Below are 14,364 nucleotides of genomic sequence, written 5' to 3'. Positions count from 1 at the left end.
TCACAGTTCTGACTATAATGTTGTTTAGTCCTTGCGCAACAGACTTCACATTCCAAACTCCCATGAATGTGGCGTGAGTGAACAATGGTGGTTAGAAAGGACTTGAGCGCAGGTTTGCAGCCACGCTTCTGTTAAGTCTACCCCAGGGCAGTTGTGGCTAAAGCAGCTTACCATCACATCACTGACTGAATACCTGGAAAAGTGCACTTTTTGAAGGCTATGTATAAGTTTCTCATCATTGTTTATTTTTTCTTAAGAAAAAGTACTATATATTTAATTGTTGCACTTCTCCCAGATACAATGCACTCACTCATTATGACTAATCGAGTAATTACTACACCGATGAGCAGCACTACGCGTCAATAATATGTAAGCATAATCCTTATGCTTACATCATTGTTGTATTGTATTGTCCTTTAGGGAACGGAGGAGTCAGGCGAAAGCAAAAATACAAGATTGCAAGAATGCAAGATTTACTGTGTAGTGGATTCTCCCTGAATCCAAACATTGCTGTAATAAATCCATGCCTTCTTTGATGTTTACAACTTATTAATGTTTAACAAAATAAAACATATTTTTGCATAAAACATAGTGAAGCCAATGGGAATGTGTTTCCCATGCGCTTTCTAGGCAGTACAAACAACCTTGGTTTGCCGGAACATTTTCTTCTAAAAATGTGTGGAGAAAGTGCACGGAAATTTCCCTCAGTAAACAACCTCGAGAAAACTGCTTTACCACCCGCGCAGTTGCAATCTACATTTTCTCCACCAGAGGCTGTTAGAGTTCTGGTTCAGGAAAATTACCAGAATGAGGCTGTGGAAAAGTACGCGCACTGGTGGAGACATGCACGTGGCCATATGGTGAAGGAACAATAACAAAGTCGAGCCAGGGAACACCGTGTTCAATGAAATATGGGTTAATGAGGGTTCAGTACATACCGTTTAGAAAGCCAGCTAATGTTGGGTGAAATAAACAGCCTGTCATAGAATGGTAGCCCAATTTCATTCATTTTTAAACAATGAAATTACTGCACTATAAAAGTTTGTTCCTGACTTTTTGTCTGTTTCTCAACGAGCATTTGACTTTTCATGCAAGTAGATGTCCTGCTGTTTTGGAAAATGTCGTTCTGTGGCCACAGGTCCAGAAAATGTACAGGGGCAGAAACCATGTTGTGCACTGTGCACACATGAGCTCGTGCGTTGTTGTGCGTGGTTTTGATGAAATGATCTCTTCATCTCGAGACTCAATGCTCTGTGCTTTATCTGTGGTAAAATAAAGTCCTGTGTGCAATGTATCTTATCCACATCTGTTATGCTGCACTTGTGCTGTTTTGGCCTCATGTGCTTTGCATTGTTATTCCTACACGTTGTTACCCCCATCCAGACCTGTTATGTAGACAGTTAGAGAGGAAGTGATCAACAAAATATTCACCATACCCATCTCCAGTTTGTACCTAGAAAACTGAAGGCTGCCTGACCCCAGGGCACATTTGCATAATGAGATGCACGCGTCAGGTGACGTCACGCGGCTCTCTTATATAAAGCAGCCGCTGGCAGAAATAGCAACAGACAAACGCTTGTTCAAAGCGAGGCGAAGCTCAACATACTGACACAGCACTGCACACAGCCTTCGGCTCTGAAGTAGTGCGTCGCGACCAAACTACAGGACAACAACAAGCTTTATCTTCACTTAGGTGACCCACCAGTCGCAAACGTGGCGAAAAGCTATATCCAGACGAGTCTAGTACTCAACATGAGCACAGAGATGTTCGCTAAAACGCCAATGGAAGTGGCCGTCTACGAGCTACATAACTTCTCCATCTCGTTCTTTTCCTCGCTACTCGGAGGGGACGTAGTATCGGTCAAACTTGACAACAGGTACTTATTTTATTATGGATGCATTTGGTGCGCTGCAATGTGGTATGTGAATGCGACATAGAGCATTTTAAGCGTAGATCCATTGTTCTCCTTGTGTGCTTTCTGATGCATTATGCATTTTAGGCACAGCGTTACAAAACAAGATTTTTTCATAGTCTAGTTGTGCTGTTTGTCCCATGTCCTGCCTTGGTATTTGTCTCGGCTGCTGTGGAGTTGCACTTTGAACCGATAGTGTATGTTTTCAGTTGTACTAATCGCAGGGGCAGTGTGCCAATGTGCCAGTGTTCTATTCTCTAAGCTCAAAGTGTAATACCCACACACAATACAGGCTAACTATACTGTTATAGCGTAGGGAGGACATCACGGTGGACTTTTACTGAGCACAAAGCTAATGTTCAATTGAAGTTTTGTGACTGATGTTATTTTGCTTCTTTCTTGCAGTGCCTCTGGTGCTAGCGTTGTGGCCATTGACAACAAGATTGAACAAGCAATGGTAAGCTGACACAATACATTCTGCACTACACATTAATAGGACACAGAAAGAACCACTGCAGATTATACGCTTCAAAGTATATTCTATTAACAGTGTAATATTTTAGTTTGGGGGCAAATATAGAACATACAGTCTTTATACAATAAAGGATGCATATATGTTTGCATGAATGCAGTTAGACTCTGTCACTACACTGGGAAGTCCCTGTTATGTAAAAGCGGCATAGAGTCACATGCACACAGAGTGGAGCAGATGGAGACAAGACGAAAAATACAAACTCATAACAATTTAGCATGGAATTATTGAAAACACGCTCTCGTCAAAGACACAGCTTTGCCGCAGAACACACTTTTGGAGTAGTAGCAGACGGCCAAAGTAGTTAGTTAGTTTTTATTATCATGTGCCTCAGGTCTCACCACTTTCTGTTTCCCCAGGACCTGGTCAAAAACCACTTGATGTACGCCGTCCGGGAGGAGGTAGAAATCCTCAAAGAGCAGATCAAGGAGCTTGCTGAGAAGAACAACCAGCTGGAGAGAGAGAACTACCTGCTCAAGAACCTGGCCAGCCCTGAACAGCTGGAGAAATTCCAGTCCCGCATCCCCTCAGACATTCAATTGGACAATCAGAGTATGCAGGTGAACATGGACCACCAGCAACTGCAAATGTGCACCCACAGCTCCGGCTCTGCTGTATAAGTGGCTCTGCTTTGGGGCGAGCAGAGCCTTCGAGTACAGTAACGGACCTCCGTGTTTTATTGATGAATCCTTCTACACACGAAGGAAATGCATCGTGTACTTGCTAGATGGGACTTGAATGAACTGATGAAAAGCACAAGGACTGGAGCTGCCCGGAGGCACACACGGTGGTGTCCAACCCGTCCTCAGATACCTAGTCTCTCTTGTTAGACTAGTTCAGCACTTTGTCCAGACAGAAAGGGGGCGCCCTCCTTGATTAGCCTTTAGCCAAACCCTCTCCAGTGCAAGGAGAAGGGTGCAGACTGGGCTGGCCCCGCAGATGCCATCTTGGAATGTTGGCGATCACTGGTAGGGGAGTACCATGCGAGACAGTCCTCCATGTCTCAGAAGAGCTCCAACGTGTGGATCAAAATTACAAGTGTCATGAACTCTCATTGCACTTCAGCGCAAACAAATACGCAAAAACCGCAATGTGTTTCATGCAATCACTATAGTAAACATGCTAACAACGCTGCAATGGAGACAGCCTTCACAAATATCCATAATGAGTAATTTTGTATTTTCTGCAGTTGGGGCTTGCTGCTTATGGGGGAGTAATCCTGCTTTTTGTCAGGTTTTTGTTTGATTATGAACAAAAATCAATTGTTAAATAGGAGAATTGTACAAATTCCTGGGAACATTAGGCGTAGATGTCCACCTCGTTGGCCTATTGATCTCAAATGTAAAAAGGTTGTTATGTTGTATATAATGATGAAACGTCCTGATGTAATAGAAGCTAGTGAACAGTTTCCACTTCAGATGCACTCCTGATTGTTGCATGTCTCTGTGTGTTGATAACAATGGCATGACAACAGTGCCTGTCGTAGCAGAAGAGAGAGAATTTCACACTGAAATCTGTTGTTGTTCGCTAGCTACCAAAGACTGTTAGTTCTTTCTACAACGGCAGATACAACCCAGGACCATGTGTATAAACCACAGGGAGAAGTGCTAAATTTTCTATGTTTTTTGGTAAAGATAATGGTGATGTTGTCATAAAGCGTCCAATGTTTGGATACAGCTGCACAATTGCAATAAACCTTATGTTTACATGATATAACATTGTGTCCTTAAGTGCTTATTTTTCCTATGTGTTAACAATCAATATGTAAATGCAACACTTTTACTCCAATGTTCTACAGCGATTTTCCCACGCTGTTTGCAGATACATATTATTCCGACCATAAGCCGGAACTACTACTGCTACAAGGTCAGGTGACTTTGTGAATCATTTGGCCTGAGAATGAATAAGTTGCACTGCAGACATAGTAACTTCTGCTGCTGTCTGTGTGATGCCTACTAGGAGTTGGCTGATAAACCAGAATCAGAGTTACTTCAACGACTACTGGAGTTTACAAATGAACAAAATGACAGGAACATTTTAAAGTTTAAAGTTTTAATTCTTGTGTAGATGCAAGTAAAAAGTATGTTGAAAAATACTATGCTGGTTATATTTTTAATTGCTCCTTTTATGCCCAGTAATGCTCATGTTTCTAGAAGTATCCCTAGCTTTCAAATCAGAATAGAATGACAAGGCGCCCTGACGTAAATCTCTTCTTGACAGTACCCTACAAGTCTCTGTTACTTGAATATTTGGTTATCGAATTTGTTTTCAGGTTACAAGCTCGATCTAAACTTACACTTGGGCACTTGACGCGGGTGCTTTTTAAAAAACTTTGGGTGGCAACTCCTCAGACACTGGAACAAATTAATAACTGTTTTGCAAAAACAGTGAGCGCCCATTTCCAATGAAACATCACATGCTTTTTTTTCTCCAAAAGTGTATGACCACTAATAATAGAGAAGTACATTGAGAAATATAACACTCTTGGTTGTTTTCAGATGGTTCTGGCTGACAGTCAGTAGTCTGCGTGTAACCAGATATGCTGTGGCTTCCCTATAAAGCAGAGTACACTTTGGAGAGAGAGCACTATGGACACCCGCTGGCCTTAAAATCAGAAACAGTACATTAAATCTTCCCCCTACTGCTTAGCCCTTCTGTTACATCAAAACCTCAGAGTTCAACGTTGCTTCTACTCATTGAAACGACACTTCTGAATTGAAGTCTTCTTGAGCTGGAAAGGCAGCTGAAGAACTTGACAGTTGCATACGTTTTAATGATGTTTGAATCACATGAGATACAGGTTATGACTAAAAAAAAGATCCCAGACACAAGCAGTGGAAATTAGGGGAAGCTGGGCTTAGAAGTCAGCTCAGTCATCAAGGGAGAGTTTCTTTGCAGAACTACAACTGGTCGTCAATGTCGAGAGGAGAAAGCGAGGCAGCTTTGGCGTGAGGGGCTCTGGGCACTATGACACACAGGAACTACGATATGTCTCAGGGATTTCTTTGGGATTCTCCGGGAAGAGTTGGTAGAAATGTGCGTGATAGGAGGGAGTGAGCGTCTCTGCATCGATCCCTGATTAAAGTAAGGAGGAAGATAAAACAGCACTTTGAGCCTCAGTTGTATGCAATTGCAAATATTCGTTCCATAATAGTGGTGACATTTGTTGTTGAATAATGTAAGTAGTGATAATTGTAATAACTACAGTAATAATAAATAGCAATAGAGTAGTAAATTATATGTCAAAACACACCGATATCACACAATATTCATGACATTCAAATCATGGCGACATCTTATCGAGGGTTAAACTGTTCTGCAAAAGTAATAGATAACATCCTTACACATGGCTCTCTAATGCCTGATTTATGGCTTTGTCCTGAGACACTGTTGTTCTATTTCAGGACTGGGTTGAAACCATGTGCTCTTGAGTTTATTCTCTGCATGAGGCTTCTATTTGGAAACAGCACATTAGAAATCTCTGTCCAGGGCATAGTTCATAACTGCAACTAATCAGCAAGAGTCAAGAAAAACTGCTGGATATAGGCTTATGTGTCTGCATAGTTACACTTCATTCATCGCGACATTCAAAGAATAACACAAGGAATAAATCACTACGTCTTACATTTGGTATATCCCCGAAACACCAATCACATCTTTGTTCTCGTAGATATATGTCCAGCCTATGTGCAGACTTTTTATTGCCAACACAGACACGACCATATATGGATTTCTACAGTGGCAGGTGTCGTGCCTGTCTTTTTTATTAGCTTTACCATTGAAGTGTGGGAAGGTTCAAAAACTTGGAGGGGGGAAAAAAGAGGATTCTTGCAGTGCACAGTCGAAGTTTGTCTTGGATTAAAACCTTATGCAACGGCAAAACATCTGGTTTAGATAAAACCTCGGGAGCTGTGCTGGAAAATCCAGGCTGGGTCTAAATGTGGTCAGCGTTGCATGCACAAGTATAATTTGGTCTGACTTCTTGTCATGCACATATACAAGTTGTTTGTGCCCTCAAAGTTGGCACTATCAAAATGTGTCAAACTAAATGCAAGCGAAAGGGCACAAATGTCACACTTGGTCTCCTTTTTGAACTGCATACTGCTTTTTCTTAAAATATTTTGATGGGTTGGAAATTGTGCACGACTGGTTACATAAGAAAGGAAACAAAATAATAACACTGTTATATAAATATATCTCCAAAGACCAAATGCTCTTCCCCATTTTTCTGGTAAAGTTCTGTTCACATGACGCACAACCCAAACAAAAGTGACACTTTTTAAATTATTGTACCTGCCTACGAAACAGCCTCAGACATTTTGTTCACATTTGACGTGGTCGGCATTCCACAGATTAAACCCATCAGACAAGCATTGATGTGAGGCATTTTACCTCAAGGCAATGTTTAGTCTTGTCAGATATTTGTCTTTTAGGATCTACTCTACCAAAACAACATAACCTGGCCCTTCAGATGTGGATCAAGTCAAGTCATTTTCTCTTGCCAAAGGTTTTATTATGGTATTACTGGCTTGTGGCATCCTAAATACAGGTAGGTTTAGGTATAGGTGAGTAGATTTAATTACCAAATATATCTATCCTCCATTTCCAAGTTCTTCTTTATTAGATAAAATGGTTATACATACATGAGTACCTTTAGTTTTGAATTTATTGTTGAGTGTGCTATAAATAGGATTCATTATTGAGGGTAAGGGCCTATTGGTGAACTGTCCCCCATTAACAGGTCAACTCACCACGATAAAAAATAACTACCCTGTTCGATACCACATATACATTCTATTGCAGGAAAATGAATGGGAGTCAATGGCCAACTGTCTTGTGGAGTACGGTTGTGTGGGACTCCTTGAAAGCTTAAAAAAAACAAAAAAAAACATAAAGTGTTGTTGCCACGGCTATATATTTTTAGGCAAAATGTTTTTTTGTTCTTTTTTTCCCTCTACCCCTTGAGCACAAATTTCACCTCCTATACAGTAGGCTATTTAGCAGTTTTTGCCAAAATTGAAATTTCTTTTTTAATATGCTTCATACTTGGTATATTAAAAAATAGCGTCACCTACAAAAGTGAAAACACAAAACAAATATTTACGTGGACAGACTAAAATGTTTTTGGATGTTTTGAGGTGCATTATGTAACTTTTCTAGTGAAAAAAAAGTGTATGTTTGTGTATTTGACCTTGTAGTTACCTAGTGGCTATATGAGTGGTTATTATGGCACCTTTACTTTCCTCTCACCAGAAAATCTACAATACAATTGATCCTGGAAAGTGCTGCTGACCACTCATGCAGCTGCTGGGTCACGACAAGGTAAAATACGGACAAATATCAACTTTTATTCTGCATAAAAAGTTGCAATGATTATTACTTTAAATATTGTGAATATGTCTGAATGATAAGAGCTGCCTAAGCCCTTTATATTCAGCATTTTTACAATTTATTTTCTTTGTATCTTTCGTTTTGTACTTTCGCACTGCAGTAAGCCCACTAATTTATGTGTGCCAGTTATTTATCTAGTGTTGAACTTGAGCTTTTGTTTGCAGCTGATCTGAGGGGCCGCTGGAATGCAGCTGAAGGGACATCTTATTCCTGAAGACAAAAGGTCATGACCTGTGCGGTTTCAGATTGATGGTGATACCCCAGTTCATGGCATGGTGGCACAGCGGGAGCCTGGACATTACTTACAGGCAGCTCTTCAGGAACCCAGCAGAGAATGTGCCATACAGGGGGTTACAGGGTACGCGCAGTTACACAAGCTGAATGTAAAAAATAAATACGCTGAAAATGAAAACATGCCATATCTGCATCCTCTGGTCACACAAAAACATGGCCATAGGTGTGAAGGGAACGCTCAGAATTGATTACTTCAGGTTTTCTCATCTCGATTACTTGAGTAGCATATAATTGCAATTTTATGCTACAGTCTACCACCTATATCTCGTAATACTGCGATTCTGATCTTCTGAAAAGACTTTAGAGGTTGGGCAAGTAAGATTTTTTTGTTCTTGTTGTCTCTTGAATTCTGGAGGTTGTAATAGAAGTTGTTGGGATTGTACTGCTTGTATACAACTCCTCAGCGTACACTTTTCCATGCAGCTCAAACGTAAGCCCGCCGCTGTTCGGTGGTGAGCTTGTGCTGGTGTAATGCTTCATTGTGGTGAGTTTGAGCGACTGTGGCCTTACGAGCAGTAAACATCTCCTCTGTAGTTTTGGCTCGTGTCGAGGGAAGTGTTTGGAGGATGTTCACAGAATGAGAAATGAACTCCAGACGAGCTCAGCAACAAAACATGTTGCCCTTTGGCTTGTTATATGAATAGGTTATTTAAATAGAGTGTCTTTGTAGAGTTTTTGAGAACGCCACTAACCTCATGTTAAGCTTGTCTAAAGTTTATCAGTATTACTATGAATATTTTAGCGTCAATACTCAGAACTCTATAGCGGGACCATACAAAAGAGGAGTTGTGCAGTCAGAGAAGAAGAACAACACTAACAACAACAAAATCCTGTATTGCCTTTTTTTTTTTCACTCCGAGAAATGTAAACACCGCCTGCCTCTCTGTCTATCTCTCCTGAAGTGAACATTGTGTTCTCAGAGCTTTACAACCCCCTCCGGTTTTCCGGGTTCGTGAACTTTACAAAGCCTTATTTACAACCCCTTTAACCTGCCCTTAGCTGTGTGTAATCTCTGTAGATCACACAGCATTTACCACCCAATGTTCCCATTATTATGTCACATCCACATGTTAGGCAATCTTCATCTTTATATGTGCGCCTGATTCTCCGCAGATAGGGCAACACATTTTGATATTTTTTAAAATGTCTCTTATTCATGGTTTTGCAGCAGCTTGAATTGTCACTTGAATGGGATGTAATATTGGTATGCACTTGTCGCTGCAGGTGACCGGCTTTACGTCAATGTAAATGCACAGACTCCATAAGTGCCCTTGGGGCGTCAGACAGTAGCATGAACTGTCACAGCAGAGTGAGAGGCTGTGTGACTTTGACTGTAGTTTCTAAGACCAACAGTATTTTTTTTTTTTTTCAATTAGTTTCTGTGTGGACTGGTCTGGCCATAAGCATTTTGTTTGATTATATTTAGTGTTAAATCTTTGTCGTTTTATTGTTATCCCATTGTCATATGTCAAATTAGACGTCCCATGACCCATTATTTGCCTTATATGATACTAAAGAGTAATGAAACTTTCCCGCCTGCAAATTTTGTGCAATTGATGATATATTAAAGCAGTACTAAGTAACTTGTTTACCTTAATAAATCCTTACAAGTGTTGATGGGATGATTGGGGTTTTTTTCATCTCTCCCGGTGCTTCTGGCCATAAAACCACAATTGCAACTCCGCTGCCCCCGGGTTGGAGGCGCAATACACACGAATGTAATCATGAAGAAGAAGCAAGCAGGCTAACGGACAAAGCTAACTGCAGGCTAGCGCCACTTAAACAGTATTTAAAGCCAAGTTTGAGTGAAAAAAATGATCTCCATTGTGTAATTGGATGTACAATATCCCTCTCTCCCTTTGTCTTTTCTGTCAGTGTAGTATTTACTCTCATGGACGATTAATGAGTAAAAACCCGTGACATGCTACGACACCTGCAGTGGCGCTTGTGGCCTCTAGGGCATGAGTTACTTAGTACTGCTTTAATTTAGGAGTTGGAATCCTGTTGCAATTGTACATGTCTTTTAAAGTTGTTGACAAACTCGTTATATCTGACCGTTCTTACAGCTCGCACAATTCTCAGCTTCTCCAGCACTAAATCATTGTCTCCAGTCTCTGGGTTCTCAATGCGCAGTCTCTTCAGTAGAGACGTTCACAGCTGCAGGGCTCAGGTGACATGTGCTGAAAAGGGGCTACGACCAGTTGGCGAAGTCAGCGAGCACGCAGTGAGACACACGGCCCGTCTCCCACAGCTTTCGCGAAGGACGCCTGTGACATAAGGAGCGCATACAGAACATAGTGTGAGTGCTTTGGCCCACACTGTCACTGGGTCACAGGAGCACATGTGAGCCTGGGCAGAGAGGTTTAGTTGTATGTGATTTTCAAAAAAAAAAAAAAAAGGCTAATTCTTTAACTCTACTTTGAGACATTTATAGGAAAAATATCTGCAGAAAATAAATAATCTGAATATGAATAAATACACAAACAATAATACATTTCTGACCTGCACCTTATTCAGTATAAGCTTCATTTTGCCATTTATAAAAATGTACATTTAGGATGGAAAATTAATTGCACCGATTTTCTGACTCCGAATCCCCAATCAGATATTGCATTAAAAGCGCAGCTATTAAAAGTATTGACAAATTTATGAATTGATTGTCAATGCTAATTATTTGCCTGCATGTATTTGACAGTTAATGTCAAAGAGCTGTCACCTCGTTCTTTAGAGGTTTGACTAAAATGATACCGAATGTGCTTTGTGTCAATCACACACCAAACAGTGTCAAATAGCCTTTTTCATTGTGTATGAATGAAGCACTGTTGATGACACAGATGAATTAAGATTATAATGCGCCCCTTTCAAGGGCTGCAAATAGAAGCTTTCACATCCTACAGACAGTTTTGAATGTGGTTATTACAATGAAACTTGGCGTCTAGTATGTTATTTTAAACTATTGATTCATTTGCGAAAGAGATCTGTTCATTCTTCATAGAGAGAAACGCAATGATGTGATGACATTCAGAAACTTGAAAATGGCAAATTAACCTCATAACTTGAAGATGAACAAGTGAAAAAAAGGATCCGTTGAGATGAGTTTTGCACATTTGAGTAAGGCTAAATTGGAGAAAATTGGTTAGGGCGGGGATTAAGAGGTTCATGCAATTCCTAATATATAGTTTACCAAACATTCCATGGTGATCGATGATTTTGTTCAGATATGAAGTATTCAATCATATATACTTTTTTTTATGCTGCATCATTTTCTCATTACACAATTATTAGACCCACTCTTTACACTTGCACTATATCTGACGGTTTGTGTACTTATGTTGTTCTTCATCCAGGATTCTTTCTAATTGAAACTTCAGCGCCGTCCTTTGTGTCGACCCTGAAGTTTGAGACGCAGACATGATCTCGGTGTCGGAGCGGTGCCACTGCGTCTTCCCACAGATTAAAGGGAGACAAATGAAGCATGAATGAAGTCAAATAGTCCAATGAGAAAAAAACAAAAACATAAAAGGTAAGCATGCAGGCCTTGTGTGAAGTGTTTTGGGTCTAGCTTCCAAAAAAATGCTAAAAGAGAGAGAGAGAACAGATTGTGCTGAGTGATACACGACACGCACAAATACTGCAGGCGCTTGGGGCTTCATGCGAGCCTTACATAAATTCACTATTTTACCCTTCGGCTGCATCGTGTTCTCCACAGCCATGCAAGGAACAAGTCTCCCACTGTGCACATTTGTGATGTGTGTCACACTGTCTGTCTGCCCTCAAAACAGCGGCCGTCGATGAAACACATTCTGGCAGTGACATCAGCAGTTTTCAAAATCCTTCCTGACAATTTTCTATCAAGTAAAAAAAAAAAAAAGTCTCTGAGTAATTGCTCCAACACCTCACTTGACAGCACTTTGCGATACATTTTGTTCCGTTACCTTTGGCTAAACCCATAAAACTCTTAGCTCCGATGAACTTGTGAGCAGAATGACTCCAGCCTCGGGCACAGCACTGACAGGTGTAAATGAGTGCGTAGCGTGAGAGCGTGTGTTTGTGTGGGTGATGAAAGACAGAGCTGCTCTTTCACACCTGTAGGATCACTGTAACACACCGGGCCTGCATTCACACATTGAAAATCAATAGGCTACAATTATTAAACTCTGCAACGGACACAGCCTTGAATGGAGATAAGATGTGCCCAGATAGGTCAGTGTCCGATTAGAGTCGATATTTGCTTGGCGCCATCTGAGCCGGAGATTTGGGCTCAAAGACTATGATGTTTAGTACAAACGTTTTAGTAAGTTGTTTGCTGTGTACTAGAAGGAAAGTCAGATCTTTACGTTTTTCCAGGTGTTTCAAACTAAAACACAAACAAAAACGTTTTAAAGATCCTCTTAAAGGGATATTTCAGGATTTTTGACATTGGGCCTCATTTCCTAGTTCTCCAGAGAGTTGTTGATTTCTGGAGATTTTTTTTTAAATTCATGCAGTCCTTATATTTGAAGAGTTTAGTGGTGCTAGGCTAGTGCTAGGCTAGCGCATGTCTATGGTAACTAGTATTCTGCATTAAAAACCTCTTCAAAATCATGGGGTAGTCCTCCAAACGTTGCCATATCTGATTTGTAGAAAGCTCCTTTGTGAATTCCACGTGTAGTAATGCCGGCCAAACTACTGTTTTAAGTGATTTGCCTCAGGTGCACTGTGCTTGGGTCAGACTGTTCTTAATGCAGGCTACTAGTTACCATAGACATGCACTAGCCTAGAACTAGCCTAGCAAGGGTTGCATGAATTAAATATGTATAGAAATCAACAACACTCTGGATAACTAGGAAACGAAGCCCTATGTCAAAAATCCTGAAATTTCCCTTTAAGGGTGTTAAACTTGCCCCCAAACCAAGGTGGAATTTATTGGCAGGGTTTCGTCCGCAGATGAAGCAGGACTTGATTAAAATAGACTCTTGTTTGCTATAGGATTTTGGTTTGTTTTCTCAATTGAGACCCGGTCACTTCAAATGCGCCCTCCTTTGAACTCATTACTGGCACTATTTGGTTACACAACATATTTTTTTCTTTGGGATAAAAAGCATTAGGACATGATGAGGCCTGTTACCTCTGCGTGTGCAGCGAGGCGCGATAAACACAAACATGGACACCGACACAAGTGCACTTATTCGGGAGGAGGCTTTGAAGATATGTAGCTGTTAATCGCTTGGTAGCGGCCTCACGATTCACCTTACTCCACCTAATAATAATAATAATAATAATAATAATAATAATAATAATAATAATAATAATAATAATAATAATAATAATGGTTTACTCTTGTATTGTGCTTTACAAACCTGTGTTACCAAGTTTCTTAAATGTTAAATGTCATTATTCATTCACACTCTACTCACTATTACTTGTGCAAAGTGCTGTGCTCAGTAAAATATTGCTATGTCCTCGGCTTCAGATTCTGCAGGATTCCTCGTTCAGACAAAATGTAATTCCAGCATGAAATATCTCCTGAAGCCTTTCATGTTTTTGTTTTTTTTAGCTTGGTGCTGCTTCAAACTGCACGGTAAGGCCAAGGAGATCGCTCTATTGTCAAGGTCAAGATATTTAGATCATAAGGTCAAAAGAAAATAGTTTTCTCACGGCAACACATAGCACACTTTTGGAATTTAATCACTTATGTAAGAAACACTTTTCATGTCTGGCCTACTGAGCTTTGGAGGCACACGCCCCTCTCATATTTGATTACACTGTAGTGAAACCAGACCGGCTACTGTTGATTTAGCCTCAAGTCCACTCCTCTTGTCTCCTTACAGTTCACTCGGTTCAATGTGTTACGTGTCTGCCAAAAAAGATCGGGATCGTTCACTCGTCTGTCCATTAAGGCAGTGAAAATGATTTCAGATATAAAAAGAAGGTGAAACGGAATGTAATTGCAAAATGACTTTTTAAAACTTGTTAAAGGTTTGAATTTCAGGGTGCTTTATTTTGAACACAATACACAACTTAATACCAATGAACCTGAGTATTTTCTAAATGGCTGCACCTTTGAGTTAAGGAGTAAAAATGAAAGACTCTCTGTGCGAGACACAAAAGGCCTTAAGGAACGATAGTGAAATGAATGAAGTTTTGAAAACCAATCAGGCCCGCTCCTGTGACTTACATAACGTCTAAGACAGAGGCATGAACAGAAGCCGTCTGCACACGCTACAGGATTCACACGCAACACCACTCAGCTGT

The 14,364-nt window shown here is 40.5% G+C and overlaps 1 protein-coding gene across 3 annotated transcripts in view; it reads left to right on the top strand.

Annotated features, from left to right (window-relative positions):
• tsc22d3 (TSC22 domain family, member 3) overlaps nt 1–4,161 on the top strand; it is a 29,211-nt gene extending 25,050 nt beyond the window's left edge. For 2 of the 3 annotated variants that reach the window (XM_079556866.1, XM_079556867.1), the window contains exons 2-3: nt 2,319–2,370; nt 2,805–4,161. In XM_079556866.1, the coding sequence (XP_079412992.1) occupies nt 2,319–2,370; nt 2,805–3,065 (313 nt within the window). In that variant the 3' untranslated portion in view covers nt 3,066–4,161. Of the gene's footprint in view, nt 1–1,549; nt 1,878–2,318; nt 2,371–2,804 lie in introns of those variants that run through there. The other variant, XM_079556868.1, reaches the window with a different exon arrangement.
• The last annotated feature ends 10,203 nt before the right edge of the window (nt 4,162–14,364 follow it).

The sequence above is a fragment of the Gobius niger genome (genome assembly GCF_951799975.1).
Source record: "Gobius niger genome assembly, chromosome: 5".
Lineage (NCBI taxonomy): Eukaryota > Metazoa > Chordata > Actinopteri > Gobiiformes > Gobiidae > Gobius > Gobius niger.
This window is presented reverse-complemented; position numbering and strand designations above follow the sequence as displayed.